This window comes from Phaenicophaeus curvirostris, chromosome 1, assembly GCF_032191515.1.
Source record: "Phaenicophaeus curvirostris isolate KB17595 chromosome 1, BPBGC_Pcur_1.0, whole genome shotgun sequence".
NCBI classification, from domain to species: Eukaryota; Metazoa; Chordata; class Aves; order Cuculiformes; family Cuculidae; genus Phaenicophaeus; species Phaenicophaeus curvirostris.
The window spans coordinates 164,689,097-164,712,831 of record NC_091392.1 but is presented as its reverse complement, the minus strand read 5'-3'; the positions used below and the strand labels follow the sequence as shown (position 1 = coordinate 164,712,831).

Sequence of the window (23,735 nt, the reverse complement as noted above, 5' to 3'; positions counted from 1 at the left end):
CCCCTTCCTCAGCAGACTGCCTTGTGCTGGTGCTGGAACCAGACAGTTGCCTTCACTCCAAGCTTAGTAGTACAAGTTGAAAAAGCAAGAAAGTCTGTTTATTCCTTACAAACCCAGAAATACCTTTGAGCGTGTCAAAGCCAAAGGGAGCAGAAGGGAAATAGCATCTTCTGGACTGATGATGAACTGATGACCCCAAAAAGTTTAATGATGTGATTGACAGCCTGCCAGCAAGATATGCTTCCCTGCTGTTCCCCATGGGCACTTGGTGGTGACGTTAGCAAGAAGGAATAAAGCTCATATACCCTACCAAAATAAATCATTTTGGTTACACTAAGGTTTTAAAATAGAGAGGACCTGAATATTATTTGAATATCTGAGAGTGTTTAAAATAACTGGATCAATGGGTTCAAATAACGGGACAGATTTGTTGCATTACCTGTGATGGAGAACACCTTTTGGGGGCTTTTGACCCCTTCTAGTTTTGAAAACTGTTTCATGGCTTCTGATGCAGCAGAGTATGCTTCCTAAGAATGAAGGTGATGCCATTGATTTCTAAGTTAGGTATGGGTATGTTCCTAGCTCCCTCCCTTGTGTACATAACATCTATCAGGACAAAATAGATTCTATCACAAATAAACATGTAATACTATAATTTGTTTTTTATCTGTACAAACTTTGCTTGTATCTGGATGGGTTCTCTGAAATTCACATTTTTAAAATTTTCCCTTCTACTTAAAGCAGCTTTATAGTATTTTTGTTTTTCTGAAAAGCCTATGGACATTTTTTAATTTACCTTTTGAAGTTGTGTTAAAAAACCAGGCCAACCAAAAGGCAGTTGTATTCATATTTTACAGGATGAGCTAAGCAAAATTAAATTAAATAAGCCTTTAGCTTGTTTTGCCTACTCTGAGCTCTTTGTGAGTGATATGTAGGAAAAGAGGTGCTGTGTTCTTCTGTTTGGTTGATTTTCCAAAAACAGTGAAAAAAGAAAATCATGCTTATGTAATCAGGAATTGGATGCTGTAAAAAGAGAATGAAAATATGGTAGCTTAAAAGCTTGCTATGGGATTATGGTTGTTTTTAGCACTAGATGGTTAAGCGTCTTTTACTGCTGTGTCTCTGAACTCCCATAACTGACAATTTAACTGCTAATTCAATTGCTATGAACAATTACTTGAAACGTGCTACAAACGTCATGTGTGTTTCTCTATTAACAGTAGTAGGTTTTACTTCCTCTGTTACTTTGTGCGTTGGTACAAAACAACGTATGTAAAAGATATATACCAGAATAGTGTATACGTAGAAGATGGTAAACAAGATATACTTCCTAGGAAATGTTTTGGAGCTCACTCTTAAATGCAGAAGGCTGTGCTGATTTTCTGTTTTGCTGCTGAACTTTGACAATTATTTTCATTTTGCTATAAGTGAAAACTCTATAATAAACACATTAAGATTAGATTATTTTTCTCTCTTAACAGCACTATTCTGTTTATAACCATAAATCTCTTTTTTTCTCCCTCCTCCCTCGCATCTGTAACAGCCAACCGATGGCGGAACCTCTTCTCTACACCTGTCTCCTTGGCTTTTCCCTATAGCCCTGTTGCGAGACTCACTCCATTTACCAATGGCTGTAATAGTCCCAGCTTCTCTAAAACCTCCAGTAAAGCAATACTAACACCTGAACGTACAGGTAATGCTTCTCTTTTTATTGATTTACAGTGCTTACAAAAATGCTTAATTTAGTCTGTTCTTGGTAGAATTTAACAGCAATACGCTGTTCAGGTGACATGGTTAAGTGTAGGCATGGAGGTGTCAGGCTGATGGTTGGACTTGATGACATTAGAGGTCTTTTCCAACCTTAATGATTCTATGACTCTCATTTCAAAGGGAGGTCTTTTAAAAAATGATCTAGAATTGGCAATTAACTGGCAGTGTAGTTTATCTTCTGTGTTACACACCGTGTTATAGTAAAGGGATGCTAGTTAACCGAGCCTATTTCTCAATAATGATTTAACTGAGAGTATTGTTGCAACTGTGTCGCCTTAAACAGTCCCCAGCTTTGTCTGCCCTTTGTTACTCGTTTCTGCCCCTTTTTTCTACAGAAACATTTGTGCAACTGTGTAAAGAATTTATAATAAAAATAGCTGGCAGAGTCATGGCTGTTTGCAAGCTGGCATTGTTGCTGCTATCAAAGATTTTTTTTTTTTTGTTTGCCACTGATTTGCTGGTCAGCAGGAGAGCACCTGGAGAGCAACACAAAGGATCTCCATCCAGTCAGTCAGTTACACTGGGGACCCAGGTTAAGTGCCTGTATGTAAACACACGTAGCATGGGGAATCAACAAGAGGAGTTAGATGTGTGCACACCTATAGGCCTACGATCTTATTGGTGTCACAGAGACATAGTGGGATGGATCCCGTGATTGGAGTGTTGGGATGGAGAGATACAGGCTCTTTAGGAAGGACAGGCAAGTGAGAAAAGGAGGGGAGGTGGCCCTCTATGTCAATGACATAGCTCCACCTGGGGATGAATGAGGAGCCAACTGAGAACCTGTGGGTCAGGATTAAAGGACAGGCAAAGACAGGTGACGTTACAGTGGGGGGTCTGCTACAGGCCACCTGACCAGAATGGCTGATTAGACGAGATCCTCTAGAGACAGATAGGTGCAGCCTCACATTTACGAGCCTTGGTCTTCATGGGGGACTTAAACTTCCCTGATGTCTGTTGGAAGGACAACATAGCAGGGCGCAAACAATCCAGGAGGTTCCTGGAGTACATTGATGACAACTTCCTTCTCCAAGTGATAGAACAGCCAATGAGGAGGGGTGCTGTGCTGGACCTTGTTCTCAACAACAAGGAAGGGCTGCTGGGGAATGTGAAGCTCAAGAAAACCTTGACCGTGAAATGCTGGAGTTTGAGATCCTTAGGGCAGCGAGGACATTGTACAGCAAACTTACTACCTTGGACTTCATGGGAGAAGACTTTGGCCTTTTCAGGGATCTGCTTCATAGGGTACCATGAGATAAAGCCCAGGAGGGCAGGGGCTCCAAGAAAGCTGGTCAGAGATATGAACTGTGGAACTGAGGGCACCTTCACCCAGTTTGCCAACAACATCAAGCTGTGTGACACAGTTGACACGCTGAAGGGAAAGGATGCCATCCAGAGAGACCCTGACAGGCTTGAAAAGTGGGCCTGTGAGAACCTCATGAAGTTTAACAAGGCCAAGTGCAAGGTTCTACACCTGTGTTGAGGCAATCCCAAGTACAGTTACAGGCTGGGCAGAGAAAGGATTGAGAGCAGCCCTGAAGAGAAGGACTTGGGGTTGCTGGTGGTTGAGAAGCTCAACCTGAGCCAGTAATGTGCGCTCACAGCCCAGAGAGCCAACTGTATCCTGGACTGCATCAGAAAAAGTGTGACCAGCAGATCAGGGGAGGTGATTCTGCCCCTCTACTCTGCTTTCATCTCATCTGGAGTCCTGCATTGACTTCTGGAGTCCCCAGCTCAGGAAGGACATGGATCTGTTAGAACGAGTCCAGGGGAAAGCCATGTAGATGATCCGAGGGTTGGAGCACCTCCCACGCAGGGACAGGCTGAGAGATTTGGGCTTGTGTAGCGTGGGGCTAAGGGGCAGGGGACACCTTATAGCAGCCTTGCAGTACTTAAAGGGGTCCTACAGGAAAACTGGGGAGGGGGTCTCTATCAGGGAGTGCAGGAATAGGATGAGGGATAGTGGTTTTAAGCTGAAAGAGCTTCAGATTCAATATTGGGAAGAAGTTTTTTCCTCTGAATGTGATAAGGCTCTGGCACAGGTTGCCCAGAGAAGTTGTAGATGCCCCATCCACACTGGATGAGGCTTTGAGCAACCTGATCAAGTGGAAGATGTCCCTGCCCATGGCAGGGCGGTTGCAGCTGGATGATCTTTAAGGTCCCTTCCAACATAAACCATTGTGTGGTTATATAATTTTCAGGGTACAAAGGAGTTTCAGGAGAAATACAATATTCCTATGGGCTGTAAGGTGCAAAGAGTTGCATTTTTCCTTCTTTGCTACATGTATTATGAGTTTATTTGTATCTGTGACTTCTCTTAAGCTGCACTGTTAGTGGAGAAAATAGTCTTCTGGGGAAGAGGCATTAAAGTTTTATTGCTGGTGGGAGTAGGTGTAGTCTCAGGAAGTTATTAACATCAGTGTCACATTGTTTTTTATACAACACATTAAATCAGTGCAGAAAGCCCTGTTTGGGATGTGGTCACTATGGATGAGATACAGCTCCACACTGAACACCTGGTGTAAGTGTTTGTGTGAACAAAATATCTAAGCTCCTCCTTTCAATGGAATGTAGTTTAGTCCCTAAATGAAGGCGTATTTTGCTATTTGAGATACCCTCAGGTATTTGGTCTAGCTTCCTACTGCTGGTCCAAAAAGGCACAGCTGTTCCTACCTCTGCAAACCTCAGTGACCGTTGTAACTTGCAAATTATATAAAACAAACACGTTTACTCCTTACAGTCCTTCCAAAGCAAAGTAATCTCCTGCATGTCCTTTTCTGTTGGAGGTATTATTAGGAAACAGCTGAATTTGGGATGAATTTTTGGTGGCTGCTTTGAGCAGTGCTAGAGGATGCAAACACATCAGTGATACAAGCACATTCAATGAGCCATTGTCACAGCAGTTCTTGCTCTGCAGGCTGGTGGTCCAGAGGATACTAAAAAGTCATTTACTTTTTATTTGAGGAATTTTTTCTTTAAAGCTGGACAACAACTAGCTCATGCAACTAATGGCAATTTAGTTTATTTTTTACTGTTGCGCAGGGAAAAAGAAGACTCCAGAGCCCTCTGCAAAACATAGCTCTGTGAGGGAGGCAATACTTTCTCTGTTGCTGCATAATTCAGTCTTAATTGTTATAATCGTTGATTTATGTGATGATTTTAAACAATTAAAACCAAATAAAATTTAGAAAAATGGCTCTGGTGTGGAATCTGAGTACTGAGCAGAAGCTGGTGGCACATACATGCTTGAGTTTCGAAAGAGAATAGGGAGAACCACGATCCCATAAGAAAGATTCAAATGCAGATGTGTTTAGAATACATTAACTAATCTGAGCTGTATCAGAACTCTGTTGGGTAAACTATTCATTGGGCTATGTCCTGTTTTGGGAATAAGCAGTGGAATTCATTATGTCTTGCTACACTTAATACTTCTGAGCCCTTTGCTAATTGTTTGTGGATTGCACTGCACTTCCGAAAATTATCTGTTATACAGAACATATTTTAAGCTAGGGTAACATAAATGGGCAGATAGTTGTGAATGAAAGCTGGCTAGATGTATTCACAGACTAAAGGTTATGTTTGCTTACACAGGTTACATTTCTAGAAGTTCCCCTTTGAGCCCACAGTCATCAATAGACAGTGAACTGAGCACCTCAGAGCTGGAAGATGATTCCATCTCCATGGGATACAAGCTGCAGGACCTCACCGATGTTCAGATCATGGCTCGTCTACAAGAGGAGAGTAAGTGGCTTTTTTTAATTTTTCAAAACAATCTGAGAAAGATTTCTCATTAATAGTCAGAACTGCTCCAGTCTGGTCTTGGTCAAGTGGATCTTTCTTAAACGGTGCCACCTCTTGGGTGGCAGGTGGAAAAGCTCTCCATCTGCAAGGAGAAAATACACACTTCAGATTAATGATAGTTTCAAAAACGGGTCTTTCAAAACCTGTTGCTTATATATTTCTGAATCCCAGCTGGTAGCTCCATAACTGCTGAGTTCATCTAGCTTTAGAAGCTTTATAATATCTTGCCACATTAATTAAAATTATTGTATTTCTTCAGAGGGAAGATGCTGAAGCATTTTTCTCATGCATATGTTTCATGAGAAAGTTAAAAATAAACAACTGTCATGGATTTCTCTGTCTCTACTTTGATTTTTCTTAATTCTTAGATGAATTTTGAAATTAATCATAGAATCATAGAATAGTTAGGGTTGTTGTCCACTTTATCACATGAAAAGTGGTAGTGTTATATGTATGCACAAGCATGCTTTCTTCATGGCCATGAGTAGAAATGCCCTCTCAGGGTGGGAGAGGAAGCATATTAAAAAGTTTCCATCCTGAAGCAAAGATATCTGTCAAGGCTGAGGGCTTTTTATACACCTAGGGAATCTGTTATCTGCAGTTGTTGGCAGAAGTACTTGGCTCCTGGAAATGTTACATATGTCCCCTTTTCCCCTCACTACTGTGCATGTGGGAAAAGAGGGGGATGTACAAGAGATGTGGATGTTTCCATCTCATTTGATGTGGACCAAATATGCTTTTCTGGGGTAGTGCTAATAATGGGATGGTTTTCAAAACTTGGCATTCTGAGAAGGGGTGGTAGGATGGGTAGATGTCTAAAATACAGCCATGTTACCACTAAGCCTTGTCCATGAGACCTGCTGCTGGCAGGAACTAATTCTGATTCAGAGAAGTTGGACAGTCAGAACATCTACGTGGATTGTAAGTTTAGGATATGTCATTGTCAGCATTTTCATCGAAAAATTGATAGAGTGAGTGTTACTTTCTCTAATTTAGGATGTTTAAAAGTTAAATACTTAATACTCATGTAGTCTTTCTGTTGTCAGGGAAATAGGCACTTCCTAAAAGCAGTTAATCTAATTTGAAAAGAGGTGTGTAACGTGTCTCGCAGGTACTGCATTTTGGTGATGTCTGTATTCTTTTTTATTGTTTATTAAAAAGACATCTTGAGGGAAGTAGCTCAGGCCTAGATGCTTGAAAGGTAGATACTGAAATTTACATCAGATGAATCCTACTTCAGTTCTTCAGCATGGTGACATTGTAAATCCAATTCTTGCTGTCTGTTTACTCAGTTATATTTCAAGATTGAAGTGCATGTGAAGAGTTAATCATTTAGCAGAAGCCAAATTATCCTTTTCTTGGAATTTACAGGCCTTAGGCAAGATTACGCTTCGACTTCAGCATCTGTGTCAAGGCACAGTTCGAGCATCTCTCTGCACACGGGGAAGAAAGGGACGTGTGGTGACCAGGAGTACGACTGCTATAGTCTTGAGGATGAAGAAGAGTTTGACCACCTTCCACCCCCACAGCCAAGGCTGACTCGCTGCTCCCCCTTCCAGAGAGGGATTCCTCACTCACAGACTTTCTCCAGTATGCGGGACTGCAGGAGGAGTCCTACCTCCCCGCACTTTCCTTCAAATACTTATCAGCAGCCCTATTATTCTCCTCAAGCCCAAACTCCAGAGCAGCAACCAAACAGGATTAATGGAGGTGGGTCATGTGCTTTTCTGAGAAGTGGTCTTTTCTCTGGGTGAAGTGCTAGTGCCGTTTTAAATATAAAGTTGTTTCAAATGAGTGAAGTGTGTTCAGCGTATAACAGCTAGATCAGTCTATGAATGGTGACAAGCAATTTAAACCTGTGCAAATGATTGGGGTATGTTACTGTTAAGTAATTTGCCATATAATGTAATCTATGACCTAGTCATGGAAGTCATTGCTTTAGTCTGTTTTGAAGTGCTGCAGATATGACTACAAGTGAACAAAGAAAAAAAGGAAAGAAGAGCTTCGTTTAGCAGGCTAATAGTTGGTTAGAATCAACCAATTAGGCTGTCAAGTGTGGCCTACACATGTCTATAATGGGTACAGTAAAACATAAAATAGAGTTTTCAGATTTTTCATTCTACTTCTTATTCCTGTCTTTGCTGGTAATGTAACTGTGTTGTGAATCATAGAATAAGAGAAAGAATCATAGAATGGTTTGGCTTGGAAGGGACCTTAAAGATCATCCAATTCCAACCCCCTTGCCATGGGTAGGGACACCTTCCAATGGATCAGGTTGCTGAAAGCCTCATCCAGCCTGATCTGGAACACCTCCAGACATGGGGTATCCGTGACTTTTCTGGACAACCTGTGCCATTGCCTCCCTATCCTCACAGGAAAAAGTCTCCTCCTAATATCTCATCTAAATCTCCCCTCTTTCATCTTAAGCCATTGTCCTCTGATAGAAGAGCCCTCCCCAGCTTTCCTGTAGGCTCCTATTTAAGTACTGGAAGGCTGCTATAAGGTGTCTCTGGAGCCTTCTCTTTTCTAGGCTGAACAAGCCCAACTCTCTCAGCCTGTCCTTGTATGGGAGATACTCTAGCCCTTGGATGATCTTTGTGGCCCTCCCCTGGGCTCTAACAGATACATGTGCTTCCTGTGCTGAGGACTCCAGTATCTGCAGTGAGTGCTTCTGGCACTTTACTCCTGTTCCAGGCCTGGTAGGGAAAGCTGCTGAAGTAGTGGGAGATAATGTCACTCCTAAACTACCATGAGCCATTGCTGCTTTTTGAAATGCATTACAGAATCTCTGAAACATCTCTTCCTCAGTGCTTACTCAAAACTGAAGTTTCCCTCTGTAGTTGCTGTTACCTTCCTGTCATTCCTTATTATGATCACAATTTTATTCCTCCTGCTGCATCTTCCTTTCCTGTTCCTTCTGTCTTTTCACCAAGCTAATTCAGACCAGTCAGTTTTCAGTCAAGGTCTTGTTTGTAACATTACAGGTTACAGCTTACCTTTGTGCAAGAAAATAAATGCGTTCTTTGAAACAGTTACTAGTTATGTAGTTATATAATGTTTTTAGTTGGAAAAGACCTTTGATATCGTTGAGTCCCTCCATCAATCCATCAATGGCCTGCTAAGTCCACCTCTAGACCATGTTCCCAAGTACAGCATCTACTTGTCTTATAAACACCTCCAGAGATGGTGACTCAACCACCTCTCTGGGCAGCCTATTCCAGTGCTTGACAACTCTTTCAGTAAAGAAATTCCTCCTAATATCCAACCTAAATCCCCCCTGGCACATCTTAATGCCATTTCCTTGTGTCCTGTCACTGGCTACCAGGGAGAAGAGACCAACCCTCACCTTGCTATAACCTCCTTTTGGGTAGCTGCAGGGAGCGATAAGATCTCCCCTCAGCTTCCTTTTCTCCAGGCTAAATGACCCCAGCTCCCTGAGCTGCTCCTTATAAGGCTTGTGCTCTAAACCCTTCACCAGCTTTGCAGCCCTTTTCTGGGCACGAGAGCTACATATAGAGCACTACAGGTATGCATGTTGCTTTCCTGACAAATACAACATGACAGGTTGGTACCAAAAGCACTTACATTCAAAGTAAGACATGGGGTGGAAGTAAAATCAACAAGTGGCAGTGTATAAAGCAGCTGAGGTTAACGGAGGGCAGAGCGATGTGGGTATAACATGTGTGCCATATTATTTTCAATGTTATTTTTTTGCTGGTGAGATGCAAGAATGAAACAGCACTGAAAAACTTGCAGAAAAATCTCTTGGGGAGGTAGAAAGGAAAGTTATGGGACATTTTTGATTGCAAGAATAAGGACAAGGTGTGGTGCTGTGATCTTTTTTATATAGTCCCCAAATGCTTTTTGAATATTTTTTTCATGTTCCTTGTAATAGTATCATAGAATTGTTTGGGTTGGAAGGGACCTTAAGGATCATCCAGTTCCAATCCCCCTTGCCATGGGCAGGGACACTTTCCACTGGATCAGCTTGCTCAAAGTCCCATCCAACCTGGCCTTGAAAACCTCCAGGCATGGGGCATCCATGACTTCATTGGACAACCTGTTCCAGTGCCTCACCACCCTCACAGTAAAAAGTTTCATCCTGTTATCTAATCTAAATCTCCCCTCTTTCAACTTAAAACCATTTCAACTTGTCCTATCCCTGCTCTTCCTGATAAAGAGCCCAGAGCCAGTTTTCCTACAGATTTCCTTCAGGAACCAAAAGAAATATGGTGATCATCATTGGCTGTTGCTTCATTTGGAAAGCTGTGAATGTTTTTCTTCTTTTTTATTTCCAAGTACTCTCAAGGCAGATATAGAAAAGCAGCATTTCAGGGGCAATAGGTTGGTGTTTGGGCATCAGTTCAGTGTAGACTAACGTTGGTTTGTGTGTTTGGAGACATGGGAAAAGGTCTTTTCTTTCTGATTTACAGAGGTTTTCTACTCCTGACTTCTCTTGTTCAGTAATAAAGGGAGAATTTGCTGTAGGAAATTGTTGCAGACTCTATTAGAGAAAAGGAGAAGAAAATGTTACTTAGTAATCTTTGGAGTTATATTGAGTATAGTGATCAGTGGGGAGAAGTCATGGAAGGATAATGGAAAAACTTTTAATTTGCTGTAACTATCTGTGGAGAGAGATACATGCCTGTGAAGCCAGAGTGAGATGAAAGAATAATTCTAAATAAAATGGAAGTGTACAGTGTTAATACAGTTATGAAGAATGGTGTCTCTCTCATAAATGGAAGACTTGAGTTTAGTTCTAAATCTGTATTTGTATATTTACACACTGAGCTCCCTGTTGTGTCAACTGACAATTCCACTGACATTGAACTAGACACTGGTGTATTTGGGATGTCATAAATGTTATAACCATAACAAATGTAATGCAGACACTGAACTCAGGTCTTTAAAGATGAGGAAGATAAATTAATCCCTTAAAGTAAACTCATTATTGAGACTACAAGTACGTTAAGGATTTCAGAACAAACTGAATATCTACAGCACATAGAACATAATATTTAAAACAGAAAAGGACAGATTTTTTCCCTTATAGTTTTCCCCCAAAATGTTTGTGCATACAATACAGATAAGGCAAATCTGAATTTGCAGGATTGTTTGAACGATTTAAATGTGTGTAAGAAACTGTTAATGTAGCTTAAACAGTGGTATAGATTTGTCCGAGATACTAATAATTATGATTGATGGTATCATATTCCTTAAAGGTAGTGGACTTCTGGCAAGTCTTGTGATCCTTTCATGCAAATAACATTGACAATGCTTGCAGAGAATAACAGTGAATGAATAAATATGTTTTAAGGCACTTGACTGTAGAGTCAACTTAAGCTGTCCTCCTTGCAAGGAGAGCCTTAATGGGTGAAGTATCTTGGGAGAGACATGATACATAGAATCATAGAATCAAGGAGTCATGGAATCATTAACGTTGGAAAAAACCTCTAAGATTGTCAAGTCCAGCTGTCAGCCCAACACCACTGCGCCTACTAAACCATGTCCCAGAGTGTCATATCTACACACTTTTTCAACATGTCCAGGAATGGTGACTGCAGCACTTCCCTGGGCAGTTCCAGTCTGGCAGCTCACCGAAGGGTGAACCTCATGAAGAGGGAGCTGGCCTCTTCTCCCAAGTGACAGGGGACAGGACAAGAGGAAATGGCCTCAAGCTGTGCCAGGGGAGGTTTAGGCTGGACATTAGGAAAAAAAATTTCACAGAAAGGGTCATTGGGCAGTGGAACAGGCTGCCCAGGGAGGTGGTTGAGTCACCTTCCCTGGAGGGGTTTAAGGCACAGGTTGACGAGGTGCTAAGGGGAATGGTTTAGTGATTGATGGGAATGTTTGGACTCGATGATCCGGTGGGTCTCTTCCAACCTGGTTATTCTATGATTCTGTGATTCTCTTCTGTGGCAGCTTTGCCCTGAGGGCAAGGTCTATTTACGTGATACATGGACATTAATCTTGGGCTGGTGATTGTATTAGGTCAAGGAAGGAAAAAAGAAGCGGTCAAATGAGGGCAGCAACCAGCAGGGCCTGGACCAGAAGACAGAAGGCAGATGCTGCTGTGCTGATGTCCTGCTAGAAAGAAGCTGGGCTGCCAGTCCCAGGCTGACTTCATGGAATAGGCAGCATCAGCGGAAGAACATTCTGGACAAAATCAGAACTGAAGCAGCTGGGAAAGAGGCAAACTGCAGTGTTTACTATAATTTTGTGTAACATTTGACAAAAAAAAGTGTAAACGTACAGTAGGCAATTTTTGTTGTGTCATTCTGCTGGAGATCTGTGAAACAAGGGTAACGTATGCTGCCTAAAGAACACTCATGGAGTGACCAGCATGTGTGTATAAGCATGGATTGTTCTTTGAAGGCAGCAGTAACCAAGAGCTGATTATTAACCCCTTTGCATGACCTGTCCTTGTATTTTCTTCACACTTTCAAATATCTTGGTAGGAGGATATCTGTAGGTCATGCTGTTACATCTCAAAGAAGACTGGGACAGGCAAAGTTACATCTCTTATGCTTTATATGGCTGCATCCTATTTAAACAGTGTATCTTTGTTTTGGCCTAGATTGTAGTTAAGACTCAGTAGTTGGTCACAATAACCTTGGATGCAGGTCTTTTGATGTTCCTGGTGTTTATAGCCATGTCTTCCTAAAAGAACGAACTGTAAGCAACTGATAATTTTTTAGGTTTCCCACTGAACCGAATTAGTGCTTGAGAGGGAGCAAAATCTGTAGCAAATTTCAGCATTCAGCATAAACATCATAAACTATTTGAGCAGATTACTTCTCACCTGAGAATACATCTTACCTCTACTCTGTTAATTTTCTCATCAGTCATAGGAGAGCAAAGAGCTCTAGAAATGAAAGGTTTTCTGCTAGTGGCTTAGAAAAATATTTTATTTTCATCTCTTATATTTCCAGCAGGTTTTTATCTAGTCGTGCCTCAGTGGCCTGAAATAATATGAAAAGCACATAACTTCCCTTTTCATTTTCCATATATCAAGCTCACAAGTATGATGGTTTAGCCCTAGCCTGGCCTAATAGGCAGCTAAACAGGAGCAGTTTTGGTGGTCACAATTGCCTTTCCCCACCAAGGAAAGGGGAAAGGGAAATGAGAGAAAAAAGATTTGTGGACTGGAAACTAGAATTAAGATACCTTTACTGAAATAATAATAATAATAATGAAAATACTATGAATTAGAAAATAATAAAATATATACAAATATACAAAGTTCCCCCCTCAGTAACTACATCACCACAGATGCTGCAGAGCAGGCGTTAAGAAAGGTCCTGGGCTGGACTTAGTGGCAGGAGGGAGCTAGACTCAGGAACTGGACTCAGAAATGCACAGACCCAAGATAAAGGCAAAAAGACAGACGAGATCCTCACTTGTCAAAGAAGAGAAGCTGACCCCTGTGATCCCTCAGTTTTATACTAAATATGACGTATGTGAGATGGAATACTGTGTTGGTCAGTTTTGGGGTCACCTGTCCTGTCCACTTCTCCCCACGGGTGGGACCTTTTTCACCCCTTTCACTGGTGGCATTTGACCAACTTGAGAATAGCCTCATTTTCCACAGGAGTAAGTATAAGCAGTTGTCTTTCTGCATGCCAATGCCCTGTGTTATCACTTCTAGAGACAAAACTGCCTGAAATTATGTAGTTAACTCTCAGAAAATGAGGTTACTCGGACAAGACTTAGCTGAAGTTAGAAAACCGATTCTGCTTTAGCTGAAACCAGAATACAGTGTTTCATTTACAAAGTGTCTGTAAGACTCTTTGCACTGTTCTTAGGAGGGGAACAGGTGACAGAACAAACTTCAAGAAAGAGATGAAAGGCATCCCAGGAGATGAAAGCTGCAAAATTCTATCAATACAAGCATTTCTTGGTTTTCCCCAAACACCAAACTTATTTTCATTGCTTCTCAACACCATTTATCTCAGCAGACACAAGGACCCATCAAAGAACTAACGCAGATGCTCAATGAATGAGAATTTGCAGGTGCAGCAGGAATGTGCTGCCAAAGGACTGAATCAGCAGCACAGCACACTGCTGGAATGGGAAAGGACTAATGAACAGGAGGCAAAAGACATGAAGGAATCCAAGCCAGTTCTGTACCTATTTTTCCTGCTGTTGTAGCTGCATTCACTGGGCAATTCAAAGAGCAGATTGTGCCTACGGTGGCTGATGCAGTCCCTGAGTGGAAGATCATGTAGATCCCAAGGAATACCTGCTTATATGTGGATAGTATTAGACATAAAGCTATTTTCTGCACTTCCATCTTCCCTAGCATCATCCTACTGCTCAAACCTTTTTTGCCAAGTGCTGTAATGTTAACCTGGGATTTCAAGACTCAGGGTTTTAAAGGATGGGCTAGGGTTCCAAAATTAGCAGTAGCTACACATGTATTCATGAATTTTCTGCCACCCTGAGCCAAGGCTTGCATCGTAGGAAGAGAGTTCCCTTTCCAGTCTGTAAAATCATGAGTTTTTCAGAAATAGGGATGTGTAGTAGCTGTATGGATGCCATTGTTTGCATCCCCATGACAGTGTTGGAAGCCTGGTAACTATTTTATCATTGTTCTATCAGTGATATTAGTACTTACCAGGTGATTGAACCACAGTGATAATCCCTTTGCTAATGTTCATTGCTGTACTTCTAGCAGTTTGAGCTTTCCTGTGTCAGTGGTGAGACACTGGAAGCACCTCTGACTATTTGATGAAGGATTACCCTTACAGTGGTTCTTTATTAGGATTTGACTGTACTCTAGTTTCTGGGAACTCAAACCTTGCATTTCTTTTTCTTACACCGCACTCCTCCCTAGCTCACCTCCCATGCCCACTGTTTGATTTAAAAAATACGAAAATGTATTGTATTTAATTCATGGGAAGTTTTAAACTGTTTCCTAGACAGTGATGATTTTCTGTGTCAGTCTGTCTGTGGTAACTGAAAGTCATTCTTAATTGGGATGGAAAGGAAAAAAGTCTCATTGTTCCAGGACAAGTGTGCATGATACAGTGTTAAGGGTAGGTAAACACTAGTAACCGGGACTTGGGACATGCAAATATAAGAAACACTGGGGCTTTGAATCAGTCATAGAATCATGGGATAGTTTGGGTTGGAAGGGACCTTAAAGATCATCTATTTCCAACCCCCCCTGCTATGGGCAGGGACATGTCACACTAGATCAGGCTGCCCAAGGCCCCATCCAACCTGGCCTTGAACACTTGAAGTACAAGGACGTTGTACTTGAAGTGCAAGGATGTTTTTGATTATTTGCAGGATTCTGTACCAGCTCTGATCATGAAAACTGATCATAAAAACCAGCTGGAGTTTTAGCGTTGCTGTACCTCAGTTCACTGGAGTTAGACAGGCATCACATGCATTAAAGTTGCTGTTAGTGACTACTAATACATTGTATAGATAGAACTGTACTGTCACTTCTTATTACTTGTCAGTTGTTAGCAGCTTTAAGGATTAGAGGAGTTCATGATGGTGCTTAATGGGTTATATATTTATGTGGACTGATAAACAGAGACTCCTATGTCAATTCGATGTTTCTGTGGACTTGCCCTGTGTGAGCTTGGTTGACCCAAACCAGCAGTTATAAACCATGTGTGATGTATCATTGCTGTGGATAAATTCGAAACATCAGTCTTGAAATACCTTGCTTGCCATTGCAGAGAGCAGTCATAGCTGCCTATGAGAAGACAAGCACACCCCTGCTTTCTGTCAGAGTGCAAGGGCTGGAGGCAGGCTGCCAGGCGCTGGAGCCTACGGCAGGGGCAGGAGCTGGTGGCTTCCACTCTTATGATGGTACCAGGAAAAACGTAGCCTACTTAGCAGAGCACAGTACTTGTGCTCCTGAACCTGGCCAAGAGGCCAGTATTAGTCATGTTGTCAATGACAATTTAATGAATGACTCGTAATTTTCCCACAGTGGTGCTTTACTGAAGTCTGTCATGTCACAGGAGGCCATTCAGACCAGGTCATTCAATGTGTGTCTTTCTGGCCCTGTCAATCTCTTCTGATTATACAGAACTGAGTTATCTCCCTTTGGCCCCAGAGCTGAAGAGACCAAAAAAGATTCACCTTAGATTATCCAATGCTGTTGTGGTTGGGAAGGCTTCTTGAAATGTCAGACTTGGTTTCAGCTTCTCTCTCCAAATCAAATAGCGTGAGAGGGCTTGTAGATATCCTCGGACTTCTCAGACACTTGCCTTAGCTGTTGAACCTGCCCCAAAACATTTGGAGCATTTGCAGCTTTCTTTTTGTGAGACACCCTACAGGCCTGTTCTGAAAGTGCCTGCCAAATAAGGTTCCATAAGAGTGAGGGAGGAGAGAGAACAACCAGATTTGAAAATCCTGATGTCAACCCAGGGCTCTAAGCATCAAAACTCAGCAGGTTTTGCACATAGCCACCTGCAGAAATGTAACACATTTGATTTAGACTAGGTGTAAGAAGGAAATTTTTTACAATGCGGGTGGTGAAACACTGGAACAGGTTGCCCAGACAGGTAGTAGACGCCCTATCCCTTGAAACATTCAGGGCCAGGATGGATGGGGCTCTGAGCAACCTGATCTAGTTGAAGATGTCCCTGCTCACCACAGGGAGTTTTAGCTGGATGACTTGTAAAGGTCTGTTCCAATCCAAAGCATTCTATGATTCTTTTAGTAAGGTTGGGTATTGAATGGAATTTTTTAGCATCAAAGTAAGATTTAGTCACTTAGGGTGAATTCCTCTCACCTATCTTTAGACAAATACAGCGTAGATATCTGTGTCTGACTTTGTCACTGCAGCTTTGCTTTGTATTCACTGCAAAGAAACAGGCGTATTTAGGGCAGGATTCGTCTGACCTACTTTACACATTTATGTGAGAGTCATCCTTATTATGACACTATAGCGTTTAAACCCATGTGATTCCAAAACTGTGCTGCTCATTGGTGTCTTTAAAATTATTTGTGAGTAATGATGCTGTTAACAGCCATCAAAAGGGTTGAATTAGTAGGCTGTCTGTATTTGTCCTGCAGAGGAAACCTTTTCTTTGCGTTGAAGTAATTGTTTTAATTTTGATTTTCTACGGAAATTATTCCTAGGCTGCTTGTGTTTGTTGGAAATTCTGATATGACTATAGATATTGTTTTCTTCTGCTTCAGATAAACTTCGAAGAAGCATGCCTAACCTCACTCGGATGCCAACTACCCCAACTATTAGTAGTAACACTGGCTTTGCCAGTTCTCCAGTCACTGTGAGGAACAGTCAGAGCTTCGACTCCAGTTTGCATGGAGCGAGTAATGGGATTTCAAGGATGCAGTCGTGTAGTAAGTACCCATGTTCTTTGCTTGAGCGCAAAGAATCGATAGAGTGGTAAAATATATGTCCCAGTGCAAAATGAAAAGCTGGCTCTGTTCATTTTGTACCAGATTTTAATATAGCTCATTTTCAAAGTTTTTTTGAAAGGATTGATTTGAAAAGGATTTTCAAAGTTTCTATTTTGGAAAGGAAATTCTGCCAGTCTTTTTTTTCAGTATTGACAGTTTCATCACCTCCTTTGTTTTTTATTTGCCCATTCATTTTGTGTCTAAAGTTACAGAATAAGTATTATTAGTAGTACTGTAGAAGTACCAGTAATGGAATTAATTCATGTAAGCTTACATTTTTAGTTTTGGTACTAGAATTGAAAACTGCTTTTCTGGATAATTTATACAATGCTGGTTTTACAGTACGCTGCATAAATACTACCTTAAAATACATGACCTCTTTCCTACAGAAGTTGAGCTACTTTATTCCAAGCAAATGCGGTAAACAGAGGGTTATATCCTCAAGTATAAGATACTTGTTGAGTGGGGGAATTAAAGCTGTAACTAGTTTAATTTAAGTGACTTCTTGTCACCTTGTGGATGGAGGGAGTATTGATCTAGCGGATATTGAATTATTAATGTAGAATGTGACCGAAGTATATCAAGATCCAAACCAATCTTCTCTAGCGCACTGGCTGAAGTACTCTGAGAGGAAATAGAAGAAGTGAATTTCTTTTGACAGAGACAGGAGAGAGAATTGAACTTCTTCCTCCCATGTCCTTTGAGGTTTTGGAGGGAGAAGTTGGCAAAACCTTTTCCTGTAGGTGTTTTCTTTCAAATTTGAGCACAATTTACAAATGTCTTCGAAACTATTAAAGTATGTCTTTTCTGGAAAATATGCTTGACTGATGAATTTTTTTTGGTTTATTTTTGTCCTGTTTGAATAGGAGAATGGAAGTAGTTGCTCAGATTCCCACTTGAATTTGCATGGTACTGTGTTGAGAGTTTAACTTTATTCACTCTTTTAAAAACACCTGTTTCTCTGTGTGCATATGTTTGCATATGTATGTGTGTGCATGTGTATAAAATTTGATTTTTCTGAAGTGATTTTTTTAAAAACATTTCCAGTCATTTTCTGTGCTGGGTATTTAAGGAGCTGTGTTATTATGAGTTCTGTAGGAATATATTGGTGGTATTGTTTAATTTAATCACATACTTCTATTTTTTCTGTGTCTTTAAATTAAGATGTCATTTTTCAGAGACTTGAGAAAGGATTGGCCTGTATGTGCTCTGTTAGTTTATGTGCTTCAGGCTTCGACAGTTCACTTTTCCTATGTGGACTCTGAAACAGATGCGTGTCTGACGTACACCAGAGGGCAGGATTGTGCAGAAAATCTATATATAAAGCTTCTGGAACCTGTAGCATGGATTTTAAATGACAGTTCATATAACATCAGCTTTGGAATATGCTGTTATATTTGAGACCTTTTCATAGCCTTGTTATTTATTTTATACGTAAAGCTTAGACTTCTGTGATGTTTTATAGGGCTCTTAGTGCAATGTTCCTTAACCAAGATGCAGTTATTGCAAGCAAGCTGACAAAAATTTCAGTGATCTAACAATAATTGCATTATAGCTTGAGCAATTTCTCCTAATTGCATAGGTGGAATTAGTGTGCTTGTAATGGTTAATGAAACCTCTTTGAGGGGAGAAAGAACAATGAATATGGGATGGGATTTTTCTTCAGGATGGGGATGGAACAGAGTACTTTTAATTCAGTGTAGTGTTACTGGATACAGTATTGCATCTAAGGGAGTTTTCAGTGGTTTATAATTAGCAAGTAAATTACATAATGTTGTGTTTATCCCTATTCAGATCTATCTAGGAATGAGCATTACTATCTGGCCTCACCTTTTTTAGACTAACCTTGTTGCTTCCTTTTCTTTTTCTCGTTACAGTTCCATCACCAGGGCAGCTTCAACACAGAGTTCACAGTGTGGGACATTTTCCAGTGTCTGTCAGACAGCCTCTCAAAGCTACTGCCTACGTAAGCCCAACCGTACAAGGTAGTAGCAATAACAGTAGTAGCAGCAGTATTCCAGTGTCCAACAACTTACAGTTACATTCTAATACTGGGATCCCAATGCCAAACAAGACTGCCAGTCAAGGGATTGTAGCGCGCAGTGCTCTTCCAAGACCGTCACTGGCCATCAATGGGAGTGGCATACCCAGAAGTAAAATTGCACAGCCAGTTCGAAGGTAAGCGTTAAATAGGCATCCTTCCCTGAGTGGATTATTTTGGTTTAGAGTGTGTGAAGGGGGGTTCTCCTGAATGTGCAGCTAGGCTGTGAAAATGGAGAGTTTCTAGATCCCGATGCTGAGTCACTGAATGAGTGAAAATTTCTCTCCAGAAATAGTGATGGACAATGCCAGCTGGTGGTTCCAAGTAAACTGTAATCATTGATAGAATGTAATCCCATGTAAATAAGAATGGATTGCCATCTATGAATAAGAAATAAAACCAAATGGAAATCTCATACCATTGACATACGTGATTTGCCTTCTTCCAGACTTGTGCCAGCTGCTGTTTGATGAGCACATCTTAAAGTATTCAAATAGAAAGAGCTGCATCCCTGTTTTTGCATAAAGCAGTATACTGTAAAAATGCTACTTGTGACATTACAGCATTGTGAAGAAGGAAATATCCTGGATATTATGATCTTGGGTTGAACCAGCAACTTTTCTATTCCAGATGGGAGACCATAGGCAAACAGGGAATTCCTGAAGGACCATATGCTTGTAATGAGCTATACCATTAAGGAAATGTATTCTTGCATTTTTCCAAGAGACTTTAATGCCCAAATGAGTATATTTTTAGAGCAAGCAATAAAATAATTCTGAGGAAAGAGACTGTGTTTTAATCACCTTATCGCAGCTGGGAGTTAAAGTCAGCTGTATGTTCTGTGATTAATAGATGATGACATTTCTTAAAAAGAAACTTACATCAGTTGTGTCACAGAACCATAGAATTATTAAGATTGGAAAAGACCTCCAAGATCATCAAGTCCAACTGTCAGCCCAACACCACTGTGCCTATTAAACCATGTCCTGAACCACCACATCTACACATTTTTTGAACACCTCCGGGGAAGGAGACTCCATCACCCCAATGGGCAGCAGGTTCCAATGCTTCACCACTCTTTCAATAAAGAATTTTTTCCTAATATCCAGTCAAAACCTGCCTTGGCACAACTTGAGGCCATTTCCATTGCTTGGGAAAAGAGACCAACCCCCACCTTGCTACAACCTCCTTTGAGGTAGTTGTAGAGGGCGATAAGGTCTCCCCTCAGCCTCTTCCAGGCTAAATGGCCTCATTCCCTCAGCCAGTCCTCATAACTCCTGTGCTCCATGTCCTTCCCCACTCCTTGCCCTCCTCTGGATATGCTCCAGCCCCTCAAGGTCTTTCTTGGAGTCAGGGGCCCAAAACTGAACACAGCATGCGAGGTGTGGCCTCGCCTGTGCCAAGTACAGGACAATCCCTTCCCTACTCCTGCTGGCCACAGCATTTCTGATACAAGCCAGGATACTGTTGGCCTTCTTGGTCATCTGAGCACACTGCTGGCTCATGTTCAGCCACTGTCGACCAGCAACTGCAGGGTCCTTTTTTGCCAAACATCTTTCCAGCCACTCTTTCCCCAAGCCTGGAGCACTGCATGGGGTTGTTTTGACCCAAGTGCAGGACCTGGCACTTGGCTTTGTTGAATCTTATACAGTTGGCCTCAGACAGTTTATCCAGCCTGTCCAGATCCTCTGAAGAGCCTTCCTATCCTTCAGCAGATCGACATTTCTGCCCGATTTGGTGTCATTTTAAACTTTAAAATTTATTTATGAAAGAGTGGTGAAGCTTTGGAAGAGTGTGCCTGGGGAAGCGGTGAAGTCAAAAAATGTGTAGACATGACACTTTGGGACATAGTTGAGTCGGTACAGTGATGTTGTGCTGACAGTTGGACTTGACATTCTTAGAGGATTTTTCCAACCTTGATGATTCTGTGATATCAAAGACAAGTGATCCTGCAACAAAGTGGAGTTGCACCACTTGGCTGAACTTAAGTTTAACCACCTTTTTATTTAAGTCTGGGCGGTTGCACCCTTAGCAAGTTTGCGGACGACACTAAGCTGGGTGGAAGTGTCGATCTGCTGGAGGGTCGGGAGGCTCTGCAAAGGGATCTGAACAGGCTGGACCGCTGGGCAGAGTCCAATGGCATGAGGTTTAACAAGGCCAAATGCCGGGTCCTGCACTTGGGGCACAACAACCCTATGCAGTGCTACAGACTAGGAGAAGTCTGTCTAGAAAGCTGCCTGGAGGAGAGGGACCTGGGTGTGTTGGTTGACAACTGACTGAATATGAGCCAGCAGTGTGCCCAGGTGGCCAAGAAGGCCAATGGCATCTTGGCTTGTATCAGAAACGGCGTGACCAGCAGGTCCAGGGAGGTTATTCTCCCTCTGTACTCGGCACTGGTGAGACCACTCCTCGAATCCTGTGTTCAGTTCTGGGCCCCTCACCATAAGAAGGATGTTGAGGCTCTGGAGCGAGTCCAGAGAAGAGCAACAAAGCTGGTGAAAGGGCTGGAGAACAGGCCTTATGAGGAGCGGCTGAGAGAGCTGGGGTTGTTTAGCCTGGAGAAGAGGAGGCTGAGGGGAGACCTCATTGCTCTCTACAACTACCTGAAAGGACGTTGTAGAGAGGAGGGTGCTGGCCTCTTCTCCCAAGGGACAGGGGACAGGACAAGAGGGAATGGCCTCAAGCTCCGCCAGGGGAGGTTTAGGCTAGACGTTAGGAAAAAATTCTTTACAGAAAGGGTCATTGGGCACTGGAACAGGCTGCCCAGGGAGGTGGTTGATTCCCCTTCCCTGGAGGTGTTTAAGGCACGGGTGGATGAGGTGCTGAGGGACATGGTTTAGTGTTTGATAGGAACGGTTGGACTCGATGATCCGGTGGGTCTCTTCCAACCTGGTTGTTCTGTGATTCTGTGATTCTGTTTTGTCCATAAAAAGCCAGTCGTAGCAGAGAGGTAAGAAGCTGCTCTGGTGACTTAACTAAAATATGGTTGTGGCAAACTAGAGAGAGCCTGCATCAGCACTAAAGGGTCTTCAGAGTTCTTCAGCTGCTAAGATGCCTAAATTCTTTAGTGTTAGTGCATAGGGTTTTAATAAAGTGCTGGTTTTTGATGAGCGTGCTGAGCACAACAGCTTTGTGGACAATATTTCCCGTCAGATCTCTGTTGTCTGTTGTGACAAACAAACTTGCTTCTTTTTGCCTTTAGCCCTGAAGAACCAAATTCTCCCACTTAGAGGGATCTCACGCATCATGAGAATTATTCACTAAATTGCTTTTTACAAAGCTTTTATCTTCCTGAGACCAGTAACAGAACTGCGCTGTCATTAGAGGTGGCCTTAATTTCATCATCGTGCTTTCCATTCACATTAGCATAGACCCAGGAATACACTTGTTTGGAGTGATGTCTTCAAGCAAGCCACAAAGGCCGTCTTGCTGTAGAAGTAAATGGTGTTTCTTACCTTGATCTTTCACATGAAATATGACTTTGTCTTTTTTTTACTATCTGTCTAATACAGTTTTCTTCAGCCTCCAAAGCCTCTTTCATCACTAAGTACGATGCGGGATGGAAGTTGGAGAGATGGCTGCTATTGATGAAGGATGCCCGTCAACAGTGGAGGAAAAATAATCTGGATTTCATTACCCAGCTGGCTGGGTAACAATGGTTTGGGAAAGGAGGGTCATACAGTATTATTTCCCCTGGGATTTTAATATGTAACAACCCCTAATACAATGTCATTTTAAAAACATGAGCATCTTTTGAAATACTAAATATTGCACTTAATCAGTTCCCTGACCAGCTGTGTTGTTAGCAGACTAACGATGGCAGTGTTGGCATTTGGAACTGAAGAAAGTCTTAGAGATGTGCAAAGTACCAGAAGATTTCCTCGGAGAGAACTGGGAAATAATGCTTTTGGGCAGCTTTCCCATACTGAAATTCTAAGCTAATTTACTCAGTGTAAAGACATCGTGCTTTTTATTTGGAATTTGGGGGGACTTACGTATGTGCTTGATTTTTTTTCTAGTGTTTCCAGTACATTTTATTTTGTATCCCTGAGTCCATTTAAACTTGCCTGAACCTTGAACAACAGAGAGATAATTTAACTTTTCTGTGCCATAAATAATATTTTTGGGATAATGTACTTTTTTAGTGCTAGGAACCTATCTTACAAAATTGTACCATTGGCAATATGAAACAGTATATTTATGTTGCAGAAGCACAAAACAAGTAGCATTCACTGGAAATTGCCTTCCAGCTGGCTCAGCATGGTTTTGTTGGTCTTTCACCATTTGTTCAATTGTTAATTTATTGTCATAGTGTTTTATACTTAAAATGGCAGCATAAGTCACGTTGCACTTACAAAGATACAGTGATCTCTAAAACTACAGTTGGTTTTCAGTACTTTATGACAAAGAATAAAATTGTAATGTTTTATTAACAGTTGCTTATTGAAAATGAGTTTTAATGTGAATAAATCTTTTTGATAGATCTTTTACAAAATCCACTTGCACTAATCAATGCTTTCTTATAATGGCATATGACTTAATATTTGAGTACAACTGTGTAAACTGCTGTTTTGGAATGTTTCAGAAATAAAGAATCTATTTCAGCAATAATGCTGTTCTTGAGTGTGCAGTGTAAACTTTGACAGAGTTTAGTAACTGACATCTGCTTAACTCCTGATGGATTTATTACTGAGCATTTAGATTATGCTGGATTTTTCCACAGGAACAG

The 23,735-nt window shown here is 41.5% G+C and overlaps 1 protein-coding gene across 3 annotated transcripts; it reads left to right on the top strand.

Moving 5' to 3' along the window:
• Window positions 1-1,654: 1,654 nt before the first annotated feature.
• LOC138716818 (SLAIN motif-containing protein 1-like) lies at window positions 1,655-23,605 on the top strand. Of its 3 annotated transcripts, XM_069849999.1 has the most exons (6): window positions 1,655-1,693; window positions 5,362-5,511; window positions 6,943-7,281; window positions 16,741-16,905; window positions 18,843-19,143; window positions 22,519-23,604. In XM_069849999.1, exons 2-6 carry the CDS (start codon window positions 5,451-5,453, stop codon window positions 22,592-22,594), a joined length of 942 nt encoding a protein of 313 aa, XP_069706100.1. In that variant the 5' UTR covers window positions 1,655-1,693; window positions 5,362-5,450; the 3' UTR covers window positions 22,595-23,604. The 3 variants fall into 3 exon arrangements, with proteins under 3 accessions (XP_069706100.1, XP_069706098.1, XP_069706099.1); XM_069849997.1 differs by lacking the exon at window positions 1,655-1,693 and having other exon boundaries at window positions 4,812-5,511; window positions 22,519-23,605; XM_069849998.1 differs by lacking the exons at window positions 1,655-1,693; window positions 22,519-23,604 and having other exon boundaries at window positions 4,818-5,511; window positions 18,843-19,657.
• Window positions 23,606-23,735: the final 130 nt, after the last annotated feature.

Coding starts and splice junctions, on each gene's coding strand:
- LOC138716818 (XM_069849997.1), top strand. CDS start 5,346: ATGTTTGCTTACACAGGTTACATTTCTAGAAGTTCCCCTTTGAGCCCA. Junction 5,512..6,942: donor GGCTCGTCTACAAGAGGAGA/GTAAGTGGCTTT, acceptor TGGAATTTACAG/GCCTTAGGCAAGATTACGCT. Junction 7,282..16,740: donor ACCAAACAGGATTAATGGAG/GTGGGTCATGTG, acceptor CTTCTGCTTCAG/ATAAACTTCGAAGAAGCATG.